The sequence below is a fragment of the Platalea leucorodia genome (assembly GCF_965183815.1).
Source record: "Platalea leucorodia genome assembly, chromosome: Z".
Classification (NCBI taxonomy): Eukaryota; Metazoa; Chordata; class Aves; order Pelecaniformes; family Threskiornithidae; genus Platalea; species Platalea leucorodia.
The window spans coordinates 27896943-27922869 of record NC_138858.1 but is presented as its reverse complement, the minus strand read 5'-3'; the positions used below and the strand labels follow the sequence as shown (position 1 = coordinate 27922869).

The following is a 25927-nucleotide window of genomic DNA, read 5'->3' as shown; positions in this document are numbered from 1 at the left end:
TCAGAAGTCCATTCTGTAGGTGAATGGATTGCAACTTGTCTATTAACATAAAATATCATTACTGCCTTCCTTAAGCAACAGGGCTTTCTAATTACTGTTTCTGGAAAAAAAAACCCAAACCTAGATAACTGAAAATATCTCCACTATGCAAACTGAATTTATTGCTCAATCCTGGTCCAGGCATTTCCACAGAACTGTCTAAATGCCTCTTTATAACACAATAACAACAAAGTGTTCTTAAAAGAAAAAGACTAATAACCAACAGCATGTTTCCATTAAGATTTTGACATATATATGCATCATCACAGTATAACCAAAACAAAGAAAATCATGGCATCACGGTTACTGCATTGCATTTAAGCTACCAAATTCGAAATTAAGAGGTTTTCCTACATCAGTAATATATACAGAAAGGAAGATAAAGACCAACCACTGGATTAAAACAACATGGCAAGTATGAATCCTATTGGAAGAAAAGCTGAAGGTGAAGTTGGAACATAAGCTTTTGGAACTCTTCCTGTACAGGCAGTCACCTCTAGTGACAAAAAATAAAAAGTTCACACATGGCTGACTTCGAGCATTCTTAAAATTTATCAACCATGACATTCCTCCAAGCATTTTTCAAGATCCTCCGTATGGATCCACGCAGAAGAGCTATCCTGATCAGCCAAATCCTTTCCGGAAAACCCCTAGAACTCATGAGAGAAACGCTTTGTTGTTAAGAGTCTGTAAACAGGTTTGAAAATCTATTAATATAAATTACCACGAGGATTAAATTAGTCCTGGCCTTTCTGTGAGACTGCCTGAAGTGGGGGGGGACAGCAAATGACCTCAAGAGTTCCCTTCCAGCTTAAGGTATTCTATGCATACCACGTTACTCTTGATACATCACACTGTGACTGCATGAGTTACTGCAAGTCACTCTGTACAAAAGCAGCAATGGCACTATCAGAACAGACACAGTAATCAAGGTGAAGACTGTACAAGCTGAAAAGGCCAGTTTGCATGGAAGCTGGACTTCCAGCTCTACAGAGCACTTCTGTTTCTTCTTTTAATGACAGACCCTAGACCTTCCAACTCCGAAGCTGAATCCCACGAATCCACAACAACAGGACTGCCACCAACATCCACTCCTGATCATGTACACAGAAGTCCCCATTGAAAGTTTCACCTTAGGAATGAAAGAACTACAAAACTTCATGGTAATGAAGGGTATCCTTAATAAATGCCATCTGGCTTTGACAACCAACTACAGCAGTAATTTAGGATATCCAGGCTAGACTGGATATGTTATAATATAACAAAGCTTAAATCTGCACTTTTTATAATGAACTTTTTTATAATATCCATGATTTCCTTTCATCCCTTGACCACATAGCAGAACTTTTAACTTGAGTTCAAGCCTCCACCCTGTTATAAATCAATTAAACACCTTTGAGGTGCTTCTCCTTATCTGGCTAAAAGCAACTCAGTTAGCATCATGTATTGACTTTCATTGTCCTCCCCTGTAACTTAATTCACGTGGCCACTTCTTAACACTTCATTACTTGATATAATCCAGTGAGCATAAAATAAAAATTCATTCTTTAGTCCTCTATTCCAGAAAAATCAGCTCTTTTCAGTCCCAGTGGTTAATATAGCAAGTAGTCCAACCAGACCCCATCTTTTTCATTCAAATAAAGACTATCGTCACAGGTACCTACCTGTTTTGGAGGGATGACATTATAATTCTACATTTGAAATACTTGAAGAAGCTATTTTAAACAAGCTGATTTAACAAGTCTTCCTCTCATTAAATAAAGAGGGGAGAGACAAGTGTCTCAAAATATCCCTGTAGAATTATGTGTCTATCAATCTCTGCCCAATGTGATAGGAATGATAAAACAAGAGCAGAAGCAGTTGTGGCTTTCTGAATACAACATTCACATCTCAGCTGATACTATGACTTATCATCAGGCTGATCTTCATTGCTGGAAGTACAGTAAGACTACTCAGTGTCAGCAGCTTTCCAAATTTATGCTTGTACATCAACAAAACATGGACATTCTATACTACTAGTAGCATTAATTACACACAGAAAATCATTACATTCCCTGTTGAATCCAAATGTGTATACCTAATCTGAGCGCCTAAAAGAAAGCTTCATGAAAATCCAATCACCCGTTCCTACAAGTAAACCTTACAGCTGTCAACACCATCTCACACCACTCATGTCCTGCTTTGTACTGAAGGAAAACTTACAGAAATACACCAGGTTAGGAGATAAGTAGTTACTATGCCTGACTCTGGATCAGCAAGATCAAGGAAAACTAAACTTAAAGTACAGTGAAAGGCTGTTGAAAAATATTCAAGATTAAGATCCCAACTACATAACATCAGTGCTACTGAACATTAAACCAGTAGGAACCCTGACTTCCCCTCTCTACCAAAGTAATCACAAGACATACAGTGAAGAAAGTTCCACTGATAGCAAAAGTAGTTTTCACACATTATCACCTCAACATTTATTTTATCAGCTATTGGTGTTCTCCTATACATTTAAATACATGCTAGTAAGCTTATAGTTAGTAAGACATTACAAGGACATGAAAGTAAATATTAACTATGTACCTCAGGAGGAATATTTTAACCATTTATCTTTGAGCGCAATCAATTTTCTATTGAAAACATAAGTTTTAAAAGAAGTATTCTATTTCCTACTAAACAACTATCAAACCAGAAGCATTCATGCTAAAACTCTGGCTTAGAACAATGACTTCTGAAAAATAAGAGAGAGAATAATCACATGACAGTTTCAAAAGCAAATTTCTGTATCATAGAGACATGAAATGATCCAATAGTATTCCTGAACCTCTAATACTTACACAACAATCACTTTAACTGCAGCTAGAAATAATTAACTAGAGTTTACTAGGTTTCAGAGATGCCATATCAAACCACAATCAAGCAATTAAACTGTCAAATACCACTCACAAAGCATGAGCCTGAATGAAAACGGAACAACTAAAATGTCAGCTTTTAGAACTGTGCCCACTTTTTATTTTCTCCAACTCTGTAGTTTCTTTCTCAATGTACTCAAGAAGCTGAAGAACTAAAAAAATGATTCAGCTCCAAGTTACCAGATGTAACAAGTGCCAGATAGAAGAGGAAAAAAAGCTATCTGTAAGAAGTTCCAGTGTTACACACTTCCTAGTCAGAAGATAAGCTCGCCAACTTCCCTCCACAAAGCGCAATGTACCAAAACATTCCAGCAGCAATAGCAGCATCACTGTATCTCACTCCGCCACCACAACTGGAGTTCAGGCTGCTGAGATGTGCTCTACAGCATACTTCCAGATGTCCCTTGGCCTACCTCCTTGCCACTACCTTCCTGTCTCTGCCTGGCATGTTAAGCCTCTTGCTAGTGAACTTGAGACCTTTTTGGGAGTCCTGATCAGAGGCTGGTACTACTACAGACTGCCAAAAGTACACTTAAGTCAGAATTCCTAGAGACTGCCGTGCATCATATATTCCTGAGTAAGTCAGATCTTGAGCAAGTTTTAAAAGTTTAAGCAGTTTAAAAATTTTTAAAATAAATGAGGTGTCCTGTGTTAATTTTTACATGACTGCAATACCTGTCAGACATCTAAATGTAAAAACCTGCTTTTTCTTTACAAGCTTTTTTCCAAAATGCATACAGTTCACATAACCAATCCAGTCTTTTTTCTTCCAAACCAAGATGTGTTTAATAAAATTCTATTTGTAAGCTGAATATTAGTAAGAAACAAACCTTCTCATTTGTCACCCTTAATTCAGTTTGAAAAAAACACATTGGGTGGAATAAGAACACAAATAGTAAGATGTAACACTACTACTCTAGGAACGCAGAAGTCTAGCTGTTTTTTCCCTAAATCACATTAACCAGACTGTTTAACAGTAACACAGAAAAGCTACAGCATGCTTTATTTACCATAATTCTGATAGACACAAAAAGCAGATATTTTTCTTCATCTTCTAAGGCCAATTCATCTTTATGAGATTTCATTTATACGTAGGCTCTTTATTCTTACCAGTGCAATACCAGATCTTGTAGCATTAGACAAAACCAGCAACACACTAACTTCTTCTTTGGAGGAAGCATGTGCTAGAACATTTTATTTTGGAATTGTTCTACAGCGTCATGTTCAGAAGGTACAGTCAAAGAACTACTACCCTCTCTCTCTAGTGCAAAGCATAAAGACTGTGACAGATGGTACCTCCTTTGGGAAGCTGGTCCAGGGTCTTAGGCGAACCCCTGGAAAGACTTTGCAGCCTCCAGAGGCAAACTGTATCCCTGCCCACAGAAACCTCTAACACAAGAGATGAAAAGCTGCTTACTGCAGCTGCAAATGAGAACAGCTTGTTTTCTTAATAGGAACTCCTTGCCTCGCTCCACAGTGTTCCACTAATACCACTAACTTTCATAATAGATGACCTAATAGAATTTGCCATACCCATGTTTGCTTTCACCAGACATTAGCCTACAAATATGTAACATCCCAAAACATGACAAGATGGCAGTAATGAAATAGCACTTACTGTAATCACAGCCTTGCTCAGACAGATAGACCCTCTGCAGCCAAACTCTGTTTCATCTTCAGACTTGCAATAACTGAGTGTGTTGCTTTTCAGAACTACCCATCGATCCTGCCACCCATGAATGTAGTTGGTCCACTGCAAAAAAAAAATTTCAAAGATCAGCTAATAGAAAAATAGCAATAAAAGACAGCGTGGCTGGTATTTCTCAGGCTTTCAAGCACGAGGAGGAAAAAAGCAACTAATTTTTAAAAGTTCTTCCAATTGAGAATTTTATTCTGCTCAGAGCTCCTAAAATAATTTTACAAACTCTTAACAGTACTAAAATCCAGCTGTTTCAAATGAACAACAAGATAACAGGGACAGGATTGTAGGGACAGCAGTTGGACTCGATGATCCTTGTGGTCCCTTCCAACTCAGGACATTCCATGATAACAGATGTCTTGACTGCAACTGCATTGCCAAGGCCAGTTAAAATCAAGGTAATAAACATACTGATGACATATATTGAGGAAAGTGGGGGGGGGGAAAACACCAAACATTGATCACTAGGGTGAGTTTAGCCACCTGATTTAAAATCTGGAGTTAGACCAAAAGCCAAACTTAAGTGGAACGTGAAATAATTTATTTTATATAGAAGTTAATTTCTACAAAAATGATTTTACTGAAGTATCTAGTTCTCTTCACATAAATACAAACATGCCATTACCCCATGGTACAGTATATAACTACTGTAGTGCCTAGAGTAATCAGTTCTTCACCAATTTAATATTTCCCATAGATATTGCTTCAGGTTTTAATTCCTCACGACTTTCTCATTAAGAAGATACTTGCTTATCAGGAGACATACAATCACCCTTTTGTTATTCAGATTTTTCTAGGGACTCCACATTCACACACGGAATGAAACTGATATTCCAGGAACAAGTCCTGGATTCACCATACAGAGAGCTAGTAAGTAGTGTCTAAAAATTCTGGTTATTTAATCTCATATTTGCAACATCTACCCAACTGCACTTTGTAGACTCATATGACACTGATAGAGCATCAGGACTGTTCTGTAACTCTGACTATCCACCGATGCTTGGTCTTCAGAGTGCAAAAATTGCAAATTAGATAAAAATGGAAACAAAAGCATCGAAAATAATTTTATCATGCAAGCATTTCTTTGACCATGACAACAATTCTTTGACAAAAAGCTCTGAGAAATAAGGGGGGGAAGAAATCCAACTAACAAGCTTGCTTCCACATTATACTACACATATGAGTTAATACATGTCCCATATGTTAACTCTAGTTAACTCTATGTTAACTCCAGTAATAACAAGAAGAGGTCTAAGGAAAACAAATTATATGGCTGAGAAATTCCTAACAATTTTCAAGTGTAGGTAAGACCTTGATTTGCTCTCCAAAGATAAAGCCCTTTTTGATCTCATAATACATGAAGTTGCTAAGTTCAGTATTTCTTAAAGAAAGCCGCTGCTGTGCTTAGTACACGAACTGGTAGCATAAGCAGTCACAGAGGTATATTATTTCCTGCCTTCCTCTCTTCCTGTCTCTCATATTCCCAACTCCTCCCAGATGTGAAAGGCAGAGTTCAAAGTTATCTTGGGCAAAAGAGCAAGGGACAGGGAAGAAAGCAACTTTCCTTCTTTGACAGAGTTAAGTGAGGCAAATATAGCATTGAATCTTGCATTTGCTGTTGCAATCAATGCTTGCTGTTGCAATCAAAACATGCCATGAATTAAGAGATTCCTTAAAGTATACTGGGTGGGCACAAGGTTTTGGCAAAGACAAGACCACTGTTTTTTCAAGCATCTAGATTCTTGTGCTTCCAGAAAGACTCTTCCACATTTAAGTTCTTTCCTCATATCCACCTTAAAATTTTTAGCAGTAAATACAATGGAAAAAAGCCTAGAGTTCTGAAACATTTAAAAAGACCAGCAGCATGTACTTCTAATAAGCTTCTTTCACCAAATTACTCCATTTCCTTCAAAGCTTCTCTCTTTACTGAAGGGCAGAACAACTGAAACACTACTAAGCACAGAGAGAAGTGCAGCCTATTTTTATTGCTTTAGAATTTAACTATACACAAGAAGTTATGAAAAATAGACGTTTCCTTAGTAGAAAGTTTGGTATGCTACCATGTCATTTTAATTAGTCTCGGGTATTACTGAGGCATTAACTAGCAAAAGGTAAACTTATTCCTTAAGCATATTCACTGCAACAGGTTTCACCATACTTGACTATTCAGATTACATCCCGTGTTCTCACAGGAAAGGCAGCGTTAGCTACACTCAGCATAATCATCCAGAAAAATAAGAAGTTAGCCATACATAAGCTACAGAATGTCAGAAGCTATGGCTTCACCTGCTATGCCAGTAAGAAACAACACCTGGACTTAACAAAGGATTTAATTTGCCAACATAAAAATCAATTACATCTGACAGATATTACAGTTTCCAATGATGGAAGCATTTAATCAAAGGAAAACTTTGCAATAGAAAAAACCTCAATAAAACTACACTAAACCAAAACCTCACATTTTAACTGCTGTAGTATCTCACATCCGTCTCATCCTCTCCCTGCCCCATCCACTATGAGATGACAGGACCTTACAAATCAAAGCTGAGACCCTTCTTTTCTCCTAACCGTTCCTCTCATCTCTGGGGTTAGAAACATTTTCAGCCTAGAAGGAGTTCACTGAGTCCCTCACAAAAAGCAGAGTGCTAGCCCCGTAATGGCTGTTTTCTCAGCATCCAGGGCGGGCTGATGATCTCTGTATCCTGTGACCTGTGCCTCCTATGCTGGCTTGTGTCCAGCCTTATCGTGTAAGGCAGGAAAAAAATTCAAAACATAGTACTTTAACTCTAAAGATATTTCAACATTATTCTGAAGGTTCTTTCTGTAATAATAAAAAAAGTCTGTGTTCAAACTTAGTAATTGAACTTCAAAGTACTCCTAAAAATAAAATTTCCCAGTATCACCTGACACACGCTTGCAAGTCATCTTATTTTCAGCGACAAAAGAGCAAAAAATTGTGTTTATTTTTAAAAGGCGAAACAAGCTTTAGGGCAATTTTCCTTCCGCTCCTCCCCACCTCCAGCATCTCTTGCTGCAGGAGTATTTTATTGCCCTGTTTTGATACTTGGCCTAAAGAGGGCTGTGCCGCTCCTCTGCCGGTGCCCGCTCCTGGGGGGCGGCCGCGGGCTGCGCCTGCCTTCGGGATCTCCCGGGAGGGGAGCGGGGTGCGGCGGCCCCAGCCCGCACCGGGCCCGCCGCCGGCTCCGGCCAGGAGCCTGAGGCGCGGGGGAGACGCCCTCCCCCGGCGCACCCGGCCGCCTCCTCCCGGGCCCGGCTCCCCGGAGCCTCACGCCCGGCAGCCGGCGGGCTCGGGGCGGGGGGCAGGGGGGCGGCAGGGACTCCGGCGCCGGGCGGCAACGACGCCTCCCCCAGGCGCCCGGCCGGGCTGAAGCGGCGCCCGCGGCTCTCCCCCGAGGAAGGGCTTCCTCCCGGGCTGGGGAGGGGCGGGCGGCAGCTGCGCAGAGGCGGGGGGCCCGGCGGCGGGGATGCGCCGGTGCCCGCGGCTGAGGGAGGGGGCGCGGGCGGGCGGCCGGCGCCGGGCGGCGCAGCGGCTGCCTGGCAGGCTCCCCGCCGTCAGGTGGCGGCTGCCCCGGCCGCGCCAGCGCCTCCCGCGGAGCCTCCCGGCCCCCCCACCAGCCCCTCCACGGGCGCCGGGCGCCTCGGCCTTCTCCTCCGGAGCCGGCAGGAGGCAGGCGGACGGGGCTGACAGCTCTCGCCAGCCGCGAAGCGGGCGGGGAAGGCCGGAGCGCGGAAGCGAGAGGCCGCGGGGAGCGGACTGCGGGGAGGGGGAGAGGCGGCTTACCTTGCTGAGCACCCCGCAGAGCTCGGCGGGCAGCCCGAGCTCGGTCTCGGGGTCCTCCTCGGAGCCGGAGGAATTCCAGCTCTGGTTGTCCGACATGGAGACCCGAGCCGCAGCCACCGCCGAGCAGGGAAGAGCCGGAGCGGCCCCGCCCACAGCCGCCTCAGCCTCCTCCTCCTCCCGAAGGGACGGGAACGGCAGGCGCTACCTGAGCGGCACCGCTCCGCGCCCGCGGGTGCCACCAGCGCCGCCCGCCCCTGCCAGCGACCGGCCGGCGCCCAGGCACGGGCGTCCCCCTCACGGCAGCTCCGCGGCCCCGGCCCGCGGCAGGAGCCACAACATAGAGGTGGCGAGGGGAGGAGGGGCGAGCGCGCGCCCGCCTGCCGCGCACTCCGCTCACAGCCCCGCCGCTCCGGCCGCCGCCGCCATCTTACGCCAGGCGGGCGCTCTGTGCCACTATTTACCGGCTCCGCCCCACGCCCGCCCGCCCAGCCCCACCGGTCCCGCCGCCGTTGCCTCTCGGGAAGGGTAGTTTCTAGGGCTCGCTGGTGCCGCACGGCGTGCCGGGAGGTGTAGTCCGCCGCGGCGGCCGTCTCACTCCCGGCGGCAAGCGGCCGCCATCTTGGTTCCGTCGTTTCTGTGGCGCTACCGGCGGGTTTCGCCTCCCTGCCCCCGGTGAGGTGGGGAACTCCGCTCCCGGCGCTGCTTGGGGCGGTGTTTGCTTTAGTTTTTGTGAGGTAAAGGAGGGCTCTTTCTTTAGCGAGGCGAAGCGTCCCTCCGGCCCCGCTTGCTCTAGTGTGAGAGATGTGGCCTCGTCTTCCCTGCCTCAAACCGGCGGGACTCGGGGGGTGAGCGCCAAACCTTCCCCTTAACAAAAATGGTGGCCGCGGAGGCCGCAGGAAGGGGCGGGTGGTGCTGCCGGCTCCCGGCTGAGGCGGGAGGGGAGGGCGGGCCGTCCGGTCGCAGGGAACGGGTCTCTGCCGCCCGCGCGGGGCTGGCGGGCACTCGCGCCGCTCGCCGGGCCCGCGGGGCGAGGAGGCCGCGGTGGGCGGCGGCGTGGCCAGCGGCCGCGCTGTGCGGCGGCGGGCGGGCTCGGCAGCCCGCTCCTTCCCGGCTGGCGGGCGCCGCGGAGCCGCCCGCTTTCGTTCCGCTTCAGCTTGCTGTGCCCAGAGGCGTGTGAGGAGCAGAGCGCAAGTGGCGGTCAGCAGCCTGCCTCAGCTGCGAGGTAGCGGTGTCCTGTCTTTTATTTGCCTAATATTTTCGCAGTTTAGGGAAGGAGACGATATTTTTTTCCTTCAGACTTACGTCTGAGATATGTGTACTCGCCCATATTTATGGGTGGAGAAATATTTGCAGAAAGGAGAAAAAAAAAAAAAGCAGTTGAACGTGTCACTTCACAATTTATGACCAGATGTAGTGGGTTGGGAAGGACTTGAGATTTGTGCTGGCTCATCTCCTTTCTCGTGATTTCTTGAAGAAAAAAAAAAAAAAAAGTGTGTTAAATAGTGTTGGTTGAGGAAACTTCAGTTTTGGAACACACACTTCTGGTTATATCGCAAGAGCAATGCTGTGCAATTGTATTTTCTCTGACTTCCTCCTTATGACAAATCGTTGTGTAATTTTTCCATGTTATGCTGCTTGAAAGTTTCCATTGAGGGTTTATTATTTTTTTGAAAGAACTCTTAGTATTGACACAGATGCATTCTCTAGATATGTAGCAGCTAAAAGTTAAATAACATTAGTACCAGCTCAAAGTCTCTGGTATAAAGATATTTACAATGAATGCAGCACTGAGTGTGATTGGTAAAGCAGCATCATTGTCCTAGACAATTAGAAATAAAGAACAGTCACAGACATCTTAAAACTTGTGTAATCACTGGAAGGCACAGAAAAATTTTTATATGAGTCTACTGTGGATGCTATTTTAGATGATTTTCTACTATATAAAGCATTGAGAAACTATGTTCTTTGATTCACCAGCTGTTTGGAAAGAAACCAAGCAAGTTATTTTTTCTCAGTGTCTGTTCCAGTGTACCGCATCTGTTAAGCAAACAGAGTGGCTGAGTTTTGTATATATTGATACGTATGAGAATAATTTATAGTTTTTCTGTGCAGTATATTGATGAAGTTAAGTGATATCACCTGTAAAGCCAGTAGTGTTTTCCCCGTTAAACTCTGAATGAACTTCTTTCTCTATCCTGATTGAGAGCAGGAGGTGAAGAGACATGTCTGAGCAAATCCTTTTGTCAGTGGCAGTGATACACTGCCAGCAGTACTACATAGCGATGTGCTGTCATGCTTTCGGTCTAGGACTATTCACCCAGTTCCAGAAGTTACTATCCCTGCCCCCCCCCCAATATAGACTGACTCAAACTGTTGTTAAAAAATCGAAATGCCATGGGTAGATGTTCTTTCTGGTTGTTCTTTAACTAACATTCATCCCTGTTAGAGAGAATATTTGTTTAATTATTAATTCTAGCTAATATTTTATAACCAACCTTCAAATGAGTAAATACTGGGTACTAAAAGGTTTGCCTTTTCAATTTTTCATATAATGCTTTGTCTGTACTGACTAGATTTTTTTTTTCCATCCTCCTAACGTGTCTTACTTTTTCCACAATGTCACCAGCTTATGTTCTTCCGAAAGGTGTATTGGGATTGTGAATACCTTATGTAAATTAACTCCTCTTTCTAATGTTCTGACCATCTTTTTCATATATAACTTGCTGTCCATTACTCCTAATGAGATCAGGCCATATCTGCATTAGAAAGAACGTGGTGCAGTGAGAGCAGATTTGTAAAGGAAAGATTTGCTGCTGAGGACCTTAAGTTCATCTTATATATGCTTTAAGAGCTTCCGACTAGCACTAGTCTTGTCCCATGGAGGGCACCCGCATTAGCAATTGTAATGCATCAGGTGTGCTCTGAAAGCACAGACTTCCAGTTTAGTTTAGTTTGAAAGGAATCTGGTTTGCCTGCTCCAAGACCAATCTGCGATGCAAACCAAAATGTGGGAGATGGCGATGATCAAACTGATATACTGATGTAGACCACTCGCTCCTCTCTACCTCCTTCTATGCCTTTTCCACTAGACCTTTATTTTGCACTTCATTGCTGTGTTTGTTCTTTCATTGCAAGCCCCAATACTAAATCTGTACACCTTCTGGTGTCTTAGAGATTGCAAGAAGTTTACAAATCATTGTTTTAACTGGAAATAGTCATCACCTTTCTTAGAATAGTGGAACAGATACTGTTGTTCTGTATTGCTGATATACTACTTGTAATATAAAAATTTTTTTTAAGCTTTACTTCTAAAGATATCAGTCATAAACATCATAAGGTGGGTAACTTCATAAATCTTTTTCTTGTCCCTTTTTATATCTCTTATTTCCGCTATTGTACCTTCTGGTTTAGCATGTTCATTTTATGTTATTAAAACACATTCACCACTAGTGTATAAACATTTTCTAGTATGTTCATGCTCATGGTTATATTTGTTCTTAAATTTAAGACTATTTTTGTTAAGAGGATCCTTGAAGGAGCTTTGTTTATGCCACAGCATATTGCCTAATACTATAGGCTCTGAGATATAAATGATTCAATTTTTTTCTAAAACAATTGTGATCTCTGTGTATCACTGTCTTAAGGTTTTTCTTCTAAGTAAAAAAATAAACAGAAGATTACTGCTATTTATTAATATATTGGCAATAAACATATCTGTAGAAATGAGGTTGCAGATAACTACACTGCTTCTGGTGTAGTTTTTACTGATGAATGTTGTTAATAATAGTTCAGTTCCTTCATTATTTTCTTTATGGATTAAACTGCTAAAACATTTGTTTTCAGTAATCTAGAAGTACTAGGAAAACTTGGTTAGAAACTTGAGATAAATCTTTCCGTTTAAAAGGTCTTGTAAAATGCTGAATAGAAACAGAAGATACCACAGTTCTTTGCCCTTTGAATAAACTATGATGTTTTAAAGCATAAGGTTTTTTAGACACAGAAGCTGAAAGCAGGATTTACAGCAGAATTATACTGCATCTTACCTGCAGAATATTAATAAGGGATAAGGATTCCACTTGTTTCACTTGTGTTGCTCTTCACATAAGTAAAGAATTATTCAAACAGTTTGATGAATGGTGTAAAACACATATTTTGACATTTAATTTTGGGCACTGTCAGAAGCAGCCTCTATTATCTGTTTACATTGCAGTGTGAATTATTTACTTTTTAAAGGATCGAATTGCTTGTAATTTGCTGTATCTTAAAGCCAGTGAGTTCAGAAAAGACATAATTCTACGTCTTTGTTTTTTGAAGGCTAATTCTAGGTGCTTATATGGGATCTATGTTTTTGTAAAATGCTGAGTCAGCTGCTACTTGAAAAATAGTGCCGTTCAGCTGTGTCAGCTTGGGCACTTGGAATTTTCACTTCTGCGAATCCTGGCCTGGTTTTCTGTTCAGTATTAATTTATCATGTACCTTGGCTTATTACATTTGTAAAAATGCTTAAGGTCTTTCTTAGAAGATTCTGTTTTGTAGGGAACTAGATTTTATTATATATTGTGAGAGAGAGAATAGTGAAACAGTAGCAGTTCTGAATGCACTAGTAGGGAACCTAGGTGGTTAACACTGCGTATGTTAAATGCTAATAACACTGTTGTGCAGTTCCTCCTGCCAGTTCTTTTCTTGTAAATCAATACAGGATTAAAACTGACAGCAGTCCTCTTCTCAGGGCTATTTGGAAACCAGGGCTCTAGTAAATATCAAACCCACTGCAGCTGAAAAGAATTGAGCAGATAGTTCAGAAGGACAGTCTGATGTGCTTGCATGCATATGTCTTTGTTGGTGGTTTATCCTGCTAAGAAGGAGAGACTTTAGAGCAGCTGATACTTAAATCGTTATCAGAGGAACATGTTTTTACAAGGAAATGAGAGCTAAGGAGTTTGTTAAATTTGATCTCATCAGCCAGAATGTCTCCGTGCAAAATGAATACTCAGAAAAGACAGGTCCACTTCTTGTTGGAAAGTATGTAATGTAATGTTACTGTTTGGGGATAAAATCCTTATCCAAGTAATGAATCAAGTAGTACGAAATCAAATACACTATTGGAATTTGTAGTGTAACCTTTTAAATACCAGAAATGTTAAAAATATTCTAGCAGATTGAATTTTCCTAGTTTGTTGAATGTATGTTTGTTCTTGTCTTAGATATTCAAGACATAAAGCAATGCATTTGTGGGAAACCTATTGTTCAAGTGGCCTGACTATTGGTACATGAGTTTCTATATCAAGGTGTATTAGCTGGGTTTTAGTTCTTTAACAATGGTGACTTGGAACACTTGCATGCACAGCCTAGATGAATATACTTCTGTGCAGTGAGTGGAATGAGAAGTGTAGCACCAGTTCAATCTTGATTAGCAACTGGAGTAAAAACAAAGTGGTGTCCATTAAAAATGTTGATTTAGATGAGTTGTGGTCTTATTGGGAAGGTCTCGTATAGTCTCTTTTATTTATTACTTATCGTATTGCTTCAGTAGTACCCAAAGGCTTTGTTTCGAGGTGGCCTGTGATGTGGTTTCCAGTTATAATAATTTCCAGTGCAAGGGAAACATTTGAAAGGTTGGGATTGAGAGTTACTCTTAAATCAGTCTGCTTGGCGTGTTTGTTCTGCATTCACTCTTCAATTCTTTATTCTTCAATGCTTGGCAAAAAGTAGTGAAGTAGATAAAGTATTTCATGCTTACTTGTGAAGTATAGTCTTTGGTATAAGTGATTTTCATTTCTGCCCAAGAGTATCCTCATTCACTTACAGTGGTTTTTAACAGCTTTCCACATCTCTTGTGAAAACAATTTTCATTAGGTTGGGCTTTTTTGTTGTTTTGGTGGTTTGTTTGTTTGTTTTTTTAAAGAACTTGATTTCTTATGCTTTGATTCAGTATGTATATAACTTTCTACATTACTTCTTTGGGGTATATTTTATATTTTACATTCATATAAACTGAAAGTTTTTGCAAATTGGCAAATACGAGTTGTCCCGCCTGAGATGTAGAACAGTAACTGCTCATTAGTTTATGGTTTTTGGTAGAGGAAGCTGATTACAACACTAAGCTTAATTCCATCTCAATACAAAGGAAAGTGACGGCAAAGAATGGTTATTAGTGATTTTTTTGTGGCATTCTCAGTAGGGAACACACTTATCCAGCTTGCTTATATATGTTCATGTTGCTTGTCTTATGAGGTTTTTAGTTGGCTTAAGCGTGTACTACAGTGAGGTGGTGGCCCAGAAAAGTTTTATGACAAGCATATTTTCTGAAGTAGCTGACATTGCCTCTTTTAGAGTTTTAAACCACTGAATTACCCTTTTACTGAAGATGTGTTAAAGCTGGATATTTCATATTTGACTTTTGAGGATCTTATGTACACTTACGAAGTGTTCTAGGAGTTTCATACTATTCACAACCATCTTCTACATGGATGTGATTATATTAATAATTGTTTTATGGAAGACATTTTTCCATCCCACACTTGTACTGAGCGCTCCAAACTTTAGTAGTATTTGATAATGGGTCATTTGTAACATTTTCATAAAAAAATAAAAGACCAGGGATCTCATGTATGTATATTTTGATATTTGAAAGGAAGGTTTTTTCTATCTTTTTCTTCTCTTTGACGTTTTTGGTATAGTACTAACTTCAGAGGCATTTATCTTTTGAACATAGAGTGATCCATTTCTCTACATTTGTACGTGAAGTGAGCTGTTATGATTTTGTTTTGTTCTTGCTAAACTAAGAATAGATGAGTTTAAATAAAGGAATCTCTAAAACATTTTAATCGAGGGAAAATAGGTTTATTCTGGGCTCATAGTACAATAAATGAGGTGTCAGATTTTGATGAAATGTTATTGGAGGCTTTTATGAGTTTTACAGAAATTAAAGAAACTATTTAATTTAGATCCTTATTTCAGCCATCCTAAAAATGATAGTTAAAAAATCATATAGAAAGGAGTCTTTAATAATTGTTTTGCTATTTGCAACATTGGTATTTTTTTGCACACTGTGGAGACTTACTCAGGCCAATTGGGATGTAAAAGATGGTCCTTTACATCTGTAATATGTTTTGATTCCTACGTTTAGCTTTTGAGCTCTGGGGGAAGTAGGCAGTTGTGTATCTTAGTAACTTCTTTGCATCTCACTATTGGCATGAGCATCTGTGATAGCAAAGATGTCAGAATTTGATTTTCTTTATGAGGACTGGTACACAATTTATATGCATCAAAACATAATTCAGTATATAAATAAATTCTTTTTCAAGCTTTTCCATACTGGTGTCATTTTCCAGTCCTAATATTTCATCGCAACAAGTTGTTAATGCTGTCAATAAAAGGCAAACTGTTAACATTCTTTGCAGGTGTTAATAACCTGCATAACATCACTGTGTCCACTGAAATGAATAGTCTTAGAACTATTTTTTATCTTTCTTATGTCTTATTTTATTACATGATAATAATAATAATAATACATTTAAGTTTTCACACAACACATGGTTTCTGTTGCTGGAATTGGAGGATTTTTACTGAAGACAGGCTCGAGGAGTGGCATAGGATCAAATACAAGCCATTTCCTTCAGGCTAGTTCAGTCAACTGTCCAAAAATAAGCTAAATTTGCATAAAAATAAAGACACTTGACATTAAATTGTTGCGCTGATTTTACTGCTGTTTCAGTCTCTTGATACTTTCGTATACTATATCACTCTGTCTGACTGGTTCAGTTGAATTTCTGTGCTTGCTTCTAGAAAAGCTTGATTAGGGTTTTATTAGTGGTCTCTTTCCTCTTGTAAGCATCCCGGGTTACTAACAAAGCTTCCTACACAGTAATGCTATTCTGTGGTTCATCTCCACTTTTTTGTTTTGCATTAACTGTTGGCATCCACTGCCAAAGTCTTCCTCTTTACTTTTAGAAGTCCTTCCAGTAGCAACTGGAAAGTTACCTCCTTCACTTACAGATGATTCTCCTGCTCCCTTCCCCCCATTCCCAAATCACAGCAATAATAGGATAGTGTTTAATTGTAAACTGCCTTCACAGACTTCTCTGATTTCACACCCTACTTACTCAGTATGATGCTGAGAGAGATTTAATGTGTTCTGTTAGAGGAAACAGCTCAGTCTTCCAGCAGCTTCTTGAGGTGACAGCATGCCAAAAATATGTCACTCTTTGCCTAGACTGTTCTGAGTTAGTGTTTCATTAGACTCTAAGGCTTTACCCACTTTTCCCAAGTTGTTTTAGCAAAAATTTTATAAGATTGTGTCACCACAAGCTAAATCTTTTCTCTAGGTCAATTGTCCATTAAAACAGTTACTACTTGTCCTTACCAAGTTTCTACACGGCCATTTTGTTCACATTTTGCATAGTGTTTCAAACTGTGTTTCTCCTGCATTTCCTTTAAATATTTCCATTTTCATTTTGTCTATGGCAGATGATCTACTGGTTTTATCTGACAGCTGTCTTATTGTAGCTTTTGTGATTCATTTCAATATGCTAAATATTTTATGTATTTTTTTTTTTAAGCCTGTTAATCTGAAACCAAGATAATCTTCAGGTTCTGTTCATGTTAAGCAGCTGAAAATTGTATCAGTTGTTACTCACGTTTTCCCTTCTGTACACGTTTAAGCTTTGGTGCAGAACTAATGTCATGTCCTCAAATAAATGTTTTCTTCTTAATTCCAACTAAGGCATTATTTGATATTTATACACTTTATCATCTGGTACTAGCAATGTATTTTGTTCCACACCAGAAGCTGGAAAGATACAACACATCAGGAGACCACCGTTTATGAGACCTTTTAAAGACAATTATTTTTTCCATCACTGGTATCATCATGGTAATTTTTTTCTCATTGGATGTATAACAGTGTGATAGAGAAGGCTTTTGACTGACATGAATTAATGCTTAAAGCTTCTGCTATATAACTGAGCCTTTAAGAGTGATCTGAGTGAGGAGAGCGGAAAGATTTCTCTATGCTAGGGATAAAGGCACTTTCAGGAATAAGGAACAGCTAAAAATGTTGCAAAGACTGGAATAGGAAATTGAAACAATCTTGGGCTCATTCCAGATTCTTGAAGGGAAAGTGATAAAAGAACCAGAGGGAATAGTGGAGGATCATTTACCTTGAGGAAAGTATTTGTTGGGAATTGTGCCCATTACTTTCCAGACATAGCCAGTAACAATGGAATTATTGTGGAGCTAATTGATACGGGAGTGCTAATGAGCTTGAGATGAAACTTGGAATGTTTTGTGGGATGCAGTGCTTTTACCTTTGATTGAAGTCTACCAAACCTGTTCTGGTAAATGGGTATGTTAACTGTAAGAGATTGTCCTACTGTCCGTGAAAAATTTATGAAAATGTTCATCATTGTGGTCTTTTATTTGATAGATACATGAGAGCTATGGAGCCACTCCCATTCCTAGTTGCCATTATAGTAGCTCAGGTGCTACTAAAGGGTCAAGAGAAGAGTTCTGGTCTCTACATCACCTTCTGTTCTTTGAAATACAACAAGCTGGAGATAAACATAGCATTACTCACATGATCTTCCGTCTTCGGAAGACATCATAAATATAATCTGAATTAGTAGAATATTATTAAAATTGGGGTATTTTTGTCAGAAAAATGTTTTGTTTTTTTTAAAGATGGCTTTCTTTAATATCTTGACTGGTCAGCTAGTATGTTTCAGGAGATGATCTTCAGGAAGTTACGAACATTGCCCCCATTAATTCTAAAAAGTCACCCATATGGTTCTTTAATAGCAAAAATTCATCTATAAACGCAGAAATACATAATGACTACCTTCCGTGTTATTGCTAGTGTGACCCACTTAAGTCCTGGAGTGGGAAAGTGGCATTTAAAGAAAAAATGTAACGCTCTTAGATTTGTGTAATTTGTGGTTGTTTAACGGAGCTGCTGTATGTGCCTAAAAGGGTGTAGCTCCTCCAAACAGGAAGGGCTCCTGTCACAGGGAGCAGCGTGAAGGGGAAGTTTAGGAGCCAGTGTGCTTCCTGCATGAGAGTAAAGCTGAAGTGGTTTATGAGTCAGCAGCTTCGGGTAGGAAGAAATTCCTTCTGTATGCTTTTCCAGTAATAAATACATTTTACGTAATTTATGCCAGTATCACACTTGGATTCTGCTTGCTTTAATCTGGCAAAAATAAGACCGCAGGTTCATGCTACAGAGGGTAAAATTTGCTTGCTTTAGTTTTTTAAGATCAATTTAATAACTAGACAATTTATCATGTAATTAGAGCCTATCAAAGGATTCAGCTATTTACTTTCATAAGCAACAAGGGAAGATATCAGAAGTTCACATATCAAAAATACCTGCATGTATAAGAAATTACTGATGGCAGTAATTGAGTAATAAAGGCTTGCTAAATTCTATTAGTTGGATACCATGGCTCTACAAATTAATGGAAAAAAAAGAATGCATTAATTTTACCCTGAATTAAACAATAGGGTTTTATTAAAAACTTTTAATTGAAGCCGTCTGTTCTAAAAGATGAGCTTTAACACAAACAAAAGTTTTGAATTTGAGCTAGAAGTTACTGGGAAAGATTCTATGGCTTATCTCAAGCAGGAGTGAGGACTAAATGAACAATGGTCTTCTTCAATTTAAAAATCATTCAGTTTCTTTTCTTTTACTGTAATAATCTAGTGAGCAGTATTTTGTATTTAAGGCAGTATTGTTTCATCTGACAGGATAACATACAGGCATAAATCCCATGTGCATGCGTAAGGTACTAGCCTTTACCTGAAGTTGGTGGTGCTCAATTATTTCTGTAAGGGAGCTTTTAAAAGAGTATGTTTTTAAGTCAATAAAAAAGTAAAATCTTACTCTTTCCAAACACTGATATAGTTACAGACGGCTTTATGTGTTGACTGTGGCAGGTCAGCCACTTTACAGGAATACAAGTCTTCATATTTGTGATAAGTATGTTGTTTTCTGAATAAGTATAAAATGCTTGTTCAATAAATACAGCAAATGAATTCCATAATTTTTTTTATAGTTCAGCTGGAACTTAGAAACATATATATGATTTAAATTCTTTTTTTTAGGTATTAAGTCTTAAAAGAGGTACTTGTTTCCAAGAAGTACGATGGGTGACATGAAAAAAGTTGGTAACAGCTCTTGCAATGATGGACTTCTACTTAGAATGGGCCTCAATGATAACAAAGCTGGAATGCAAGGTTTGGATAAAGAGAAGATCAATAAAATCATCATGGAAGCTACCAAGGTTGGTTTGATTATTCTTTTCCTGGTGCTTTATCTGTTGTCCAGTATCATAAAGCCTTCTTCCTCCCTTCCCCAAATTTTATCTATCACATGTGCAAGCGGAGGGCAGCTTCTAAGAAGAAATGTATGTGTGGGGATGAAGGGGAAGAACTGTAGCTTAGGGTACCGTAGGGTACTGTTAGATTAATCCATAGGGACATGGAGGAACACAACGGAGTACGTCCTTAGGTGCTCCCTTTTTGCCTGAAGCAGTACATAAATGTCACAGCGTTGTCCACAGGTAATTGTGAAGGTCTCAGCTTCCTTAGGCCTCTTGTTTTCCCCTTTTCCTTTCCTTTTGCCCGCCCCATCATTAATCAGCCAAGCAGATCTACCTCTATTGGTCACCTTCCTGTAACTGATGAATTTGTTGTAATCAGGATTTTCCTAGTACTTTCAGTAGAATTTCTTTGTGTTTACTGCCTGTCTTCTTGACTGTCTTCTCAGTATTCAAGAGAGGTGGCCAGTAGTGTGCAACATTGTACCAAAGATCCACAGAGGACCCCACAAATCTACAAAGCATTGAAATATTAGTTCTCTTGTCATTGGAGAGTCTTCACATAGAACTATCTGGGGATAACACTTTGTTTGAGCAACTCTGAGTTTTCTTACTTTTCCTTGCACAAATGTGTATTTCATTTGGTGTCACTGAGGCCCTAGGTTACGTCCTTGATATTTTGCTCATGAATTCTGTGTTGACTGCTATTGCTCTGTGGTAAACTGCAGGGGCGGGTGGGGGGGGGAAGCAGAAAACATGCTACAAACAGTTCTTATTTGGCAAACATTTTTTTCCTTGCATTTTCACTTTAATTATACTTTATATGCTATCAAGCCCTTTATTGGTTAGATGTTTCTTCTACTTATTCTGTTCACTCTTTCCTGAAAACTTAGTGCTTTGTCAGACGTAACCCTAATAATGATATTTCAGTAAATTATTTCATCAGAACAGTTACTGTTTCATTTCCTGGTATAAAATAGAATGAACTGTAAAATAGGCTTTCAAAACTGATATACAGGCATCTATGTATTAGAATATATTTCTGTCAAAAAAAGCAAAATAATATAAATACTAGATATAGCATGAGAAATCTGAAAAGAAGCGTTGATTCTTTTTCTTGAGCTTTTCTTTAGTCTTCAAAATTACATGTACAAACACTACCCACAATTGTATTACAGCAAGATTTTAGAGCATTTCAACTGTGAAATATTGCAAAAGATGTAAAAAAACCCACAGGTTAATAACAACCTTAAGTATTGGGTTGCTTCCTACACCAACATTTTGGTACTTATTTGTTTCAATGAGTCTCAACAAGTCATGTTTGATTGTAGAGGGGAGAAAAGATGAAATGCATGTCTGATATTGAAAGAAGACACACCCTGATTTCTTCTAATTAGAGATTTCTTGTAAGCAATAAGACATGACATGGTCTTGCCATTCATCCTTTTTATCATTATTATAAAAGTGGATATTTTTGCTTCTTATATAAATGCCTGATTCTGATTTGGCTATGGATGAATTCTTCGCATCAGTGACAGTTTGGTAGTCAGAGGCTTTGAGCTAAAAATTTGTCCACTTTTGCAGATTTTATCATGTGGTTCAGTAAAAGACATTAACTCTTCCTGCAAATGTTATTTCTCTTGTAAGCTATGCAGATGTTGCAAGAAAAATATTTTATTTCCTGGTTTTGAATTTTCCTCTCTTGTATTTCATTGTATGCCCTCTTTTCTTTGAGTCAGGAAGAGAAGTCACATTATACATTTTCTACACGATTGTTGTCTTTTTATGTTTTCATTACATCTCCTTTTATTCATTCCTTTTCTTGAAGGAGCAATTACATACTTGAGAGCAAGAGGGCTTTTTTATACCCATTTGCTTTTCATCATCCTCTTCCAAATAGCTTCTAATTCTGCAGTGTCCTTCAAGATTAAGTGGTCAATGAAATACTCAGCATTATAAGTAGATTTGACTTTTACAGTGTCATTATTTACTTCCATGTAGATTAAATGCTTAAATCATTTTTTTTAGAGTTTTATACTCCTTATCTTGGAGATATTGCAAAGAGTAGTATAACTTTTCTCTGCTATTTTGGAATTTTTGTTGTCAGGTGTTAGAACAAGTAAACATAGTAAGTTCTCTAAATAGTCCCTTATACTCATCTGAGTATAGGGGATCTGAAAGGGAGAAATGTATTTGTGTCATTTGAGGGGAGAGGTGTAGAGCACCACTGGTCTGTTTTGTGTATCATTTATATGAAAATCCAAAGTGTGCATTAGAAACTGTTACTGTGTTCTAAGTTTTCTGTATTTAAAGATCAAATGTGGTTGTCTATAGGAAAAAGACAAATAAAAACCTTAGTGTTTTTGCAATTTTCTTCCAGGGTTCTAGATTTTATGAAAATGAACTTAAAAAAGATCAACAAGTTAACCAACGAATTGAAAAAATGATGCAGCTAAAAGAGAAAATTACAACACAACAGCTCTTGAAAGCACAGCTGCAGGTACTAATTTTGTAAGGACTTTTTGGAGTAAATGGCAAATGATAAACATTTTGGTGTGTTCTAGTTTATTGCATTGAATTCTGGTGATAGGTACAACATTAACTACCATTTTGATGTTAGTTATGCAAGTAAAAGTGCACAATGTTTTGATGATGTAATCTTAATAAAAACTTGCTAGCAGAATAGGTTGTAAAATCACTCTGAAATATTGTCTAAATGAGTAAAATGAAGCAAAGTAATTCCTGTTCTTCTAAGTCTGATCAGTTTAAAGGGATGTCATTATGGTTTATGGAAAAGTTTTATTAAATACCTCTTTAATAAGTATCGTATCAGTCTTGAGTTTACTTTCTGTTTTTACAATATATGTGTCTTTGTGTTCACTGGGCTGCAATGGGATGAGGGGGGGGGTCACAGTTGTCAACTCTTCTGGATATAATTTATTCCTTATTTATGCTAATTAATGAAAATATCATCATGGCAAGCAGTCCCAAGAAATATAAGTGTCCTGAACTAGGAAGACAAAGAGGCTATTTCTCTTCTCAAATGCGAATTATAGGTAATAGTATCCAAAGTATTACTGTGTATGAAAGGCTATTAAAAGAAAACAGCACCAAAATTGCACACTATACATTCTTAGGCGCAACAGAATTAAAGTTGCTTGTAGAAGCTTAATTCCTTTCCTTTTTCACTTGTACTGTGATTCAGTCTTTAATTACATGATTGCTTGCTGTTTTTCCCTAACAGGATTCCTGCTTCGTTCAGTGCACAGTGCAGACAGTGTTCACTGAGTGGGCAATTATTCAATATTTACTGTTGTCCTCATTGTTCAATGGGTGGCCCCAAGCTTTACTTGTTGTACACTAGTCTAATCCAGTTTTGAATGCAGAATTACTGACTTCCTCATAGGCTTTTCTGTGTTGTACACCACATAGTGCGAATTCTTTAAATTATTCTTGGAATACTCTAGCAAGGTAGAGTGATATTTTTGTTTTATGGATGAGGAGATGAAACACATGAAGATTAAACACATCCATTAATTTTGAATGCCATTGTGAGGATTATAGGTCCCGAGCTTTGGTGTACAATCTTTTTTTTGTTCATTGCAGATTTGCAAATCACTTCCGTAAATTATATGCCAGTGTCTCAAATTTGTGCCCAGAAAAGCTTGTAATTATTGAGTACCTCTGAAAATTTTGTTATAAGCTGTATGCCTCAACTGTTTTTACTTAATCTTTAACACGGATCAGTTATATCTCTACTTGTCTGTTTGGGTTTTTTTTGGTTTTTTTGGGTTTTTAGTTTTCTGGGGTAGCTTTAATTATGAAAAAATACTTCCATTTCCATCCTTCCTTCACCACAGAACTTTTCATTTTACAGAAAACAGTCTTTCTTATAAAATGAATGACATGAATGACACAGATCCTATAAAATTAGTGTATGGTTATGTGCTTAAAGAATATATAGTGCATATAGTGAAAGCCAATAAATTTGAATTGCTTTGACTACCCTCATGCTGTCTTTTTCTGATCTTGATTCTTTGATCTTGCAACATAACGTTATTTTCTTTTAATGTTTTGTATGAAAATTGCTTTCTATAGAAGAAAAAAGAAGCTTAAAAAAAGAGAGAAATTCTTTCATGTGGGTCTTACTGGGACCTGAGTTTCAAACCCCATGTTTGAAATCTTTATGCCACTTCCTCAAATAGCAGTCATCTTTATTTCCAATGGAGTAACTGTTAAGTCAGCTGCCGTACTGCATGAGAAGTGTCATTAGAGGGGGATAACATGCACACTTTTTTGCTGGCTAGTTTTAGATCTTTGCTACTATAAAAACATCTCAAAATCTCGGATTTTGGTTCTGTCCTCTGTATGCAGATAAGCTCTGGTTCATGATTGTTGTTGCCCTCTTCTTCATCACAAGTTCTGACCCTTTTTCTCTCTCCTCTCCTTTCTTTTAATTTTTTCTATCCCGAATTTTCCTTTTCTTGTCCCACATCCCTGGATTACCATCAGTCCTCTTTCCAAAGCAGTCCTGGTCTATGGCCCCAGTGTCCCTATTGAAGCCCCCAGTCTCCTGGCCCAGCCAGTCTTTATCTGTTTACGTCTGATATCCTAAATGTCTCCCCCTTTTCCTGTCACTTACCTGCCAGCTATTCTTCCCCAGGCCATTATCTCCACCTTTAACTTTGCAAGTCGTTTGTCCTATTTGGTTTTATGAATATGTGCTGTGTGTTGTTTAGTCAGCTTCTCTAGGTCTTCAGATATGGATTTAATCAGCTCTCACTATTTTCTTTTCGTCTTTATTGTTGTTGTCTGTCGAGTTCTTTAACTCTTCTTTTTAGTACTACCTTCTGGTATACCATGAGAGAATTTGTTCTCCTAAAATTTCTAAGTGGGATGTACTCCAGAATTGCCAAGGTATCCATATATCTACTTCTATGAATGCTGCAAGTTCTCATCTGCAGATCCAAGTCTTGTTTGTAGGGTGGTTAGAGGCTCTGATACAGCTTGCTAAGCTGGCGGTTGATGTAAGTGCTGTAATGTAAAAACAACCAAACAAAAAAATCGCCACTTACTGGATTTGTCGGACAAAATCCTGGTTACATGGTGGAAACAGTAATATAAATAAAATGTAGAATCTGCAATATAAGGCTGTCTATCTCACCACTAGCATGTGTGTGTATGTCAAGGAATTTGTGAGGGTATTTATCTTTTTTTTTTTTTTTTTTTTATGGTTTTCCTTAGAAGTCCTTCTTTGCAGAAGGGCACTTACCACCATTGATTTTGCAAATATTGGAGGTTAGAAAGTACTTGTAAATCTGCTTAAAACTGCCATTTCTGTGTACAAATATTACTTTGGGGTTTTTTGTTTGTTTGTTTTTTAAATCATCTGAAATGTGAAAGGTGGTTTGAAGTTTTCCTAATGAGTGCCATTGTTGTCTTTTAAGGGAAATTACATACTGTACTGTATCATTTAATTCTTAATTTTTGAAAACTTTCCTGTAACAGAGTTAGATTATCCTGACAACCTAGATGAAATTGCTTGAAATTCAGCAGTAGCTAATAATACTTTAAAAAGTATCTAGCTGCTACCAGATTTGCAAACTGCGGTACTGATGTTTGCTATTTTCATCCATGTGGGTTTAATCCCAGATGTTTATCCTGTAAATAGTTACTGTTGTCTTCAGATGGTGCCACTGTTTGATACCTCTTCACCTTGTCAGATGCTTTTACAAATGTAAAAGAGATTTTGAATAATCTTTTCTGTTTTACTTTAACAAAGCAATTTAAGATAGAAAACTTGTATTTTGCATCATGGGATAAGAAAGAATGAGCAGTTACTCTTTAAATTGTCTAAAAGTCACTATAAGCAAAATTAAACTTATAATTACAATTTGTACTTTTTAGGTTTTTTTCCATCTAGCTTAGAAAGAAAAAAACCTTAGTATCTCTTTTTGTCTTCAAAGGAAAATTGAAAGCAGCTTTTAAAAACTTGTCAACCTGGCTTGCTGCTAAGGAACTATTCCATAACTTTCCTTATCTTACCAAGGAAACATTTGTAGATGCCCAGAATTCTCTGAGAACGTCTTCATGTGTTTTGTTTTGGCACGTTACTTGTATCAGTTGCTTTTGCTGAAGAGTTATCTTTTTGTGGTTTTGCTTCGTTTCATGT

General features: G+C 39.0%; 2 protein-coding genes across 12 annotated transcripts in view; one reads left to right on the top strand and one right to left on the bottom strand.

The window, feature by feature from the left end:
• The window catches only part of CERT1 (ceramide transporter 1), an 80907-nt gene extending 72074 nt beyond the window's left edge, over positions 1-8833 (bottom strand). Inside the window, exons 1-2 of one of the 3 annotated variants that reach the window (XM_082336127.1) lie at positions 8441-8833; positions 4558-4692 (exon numbers count right to left, since the gene is read on the bottom strand). In XM_082336127.1, the coding sequence (XP_082192253.1) occupies positions 4558-4692; positions 8441-8536 (231 nt within the window). In that variant the 5' untranslated portion in view covers positions 8537-8833. The remainder of the gene's footprint in view (positions 1-4557; positions 4693-8440) is intronic. The other 2 variants (XM_082336125.1, XM_082336126.1) reach the window with 2 other exon arrangements.
• Positions 8834-8947: 114 nt separating this feature from the next.
• POLK (DNA polymerase kappa) overlaps positions 8948-25927 on the top strand; it is a 35814-nt gene continuing 18834 nt past the window's right edge. For 3 of the 9 annotated variants that reach the window (XR_014230672.1, XM_082336123.1, XM_082336116.1), the window contains exons 1-3: positions 8948-9174; positions 19541-19719; positions 22136-22255. Coding sequence is in view for 8 of the 9 variants with exons in the window: in XM_082336123.1 (XP_082192249.1) it covers positions 19582-19719; positions 22136-22255 (258 nt within the window). In the remaining variant the exon portion in view is untranslated. The other 6 variants (XM_082336117.1, XM_082336121.1, XM_082336118.1 and 3 more) reach the window with 6 other exon arrangements.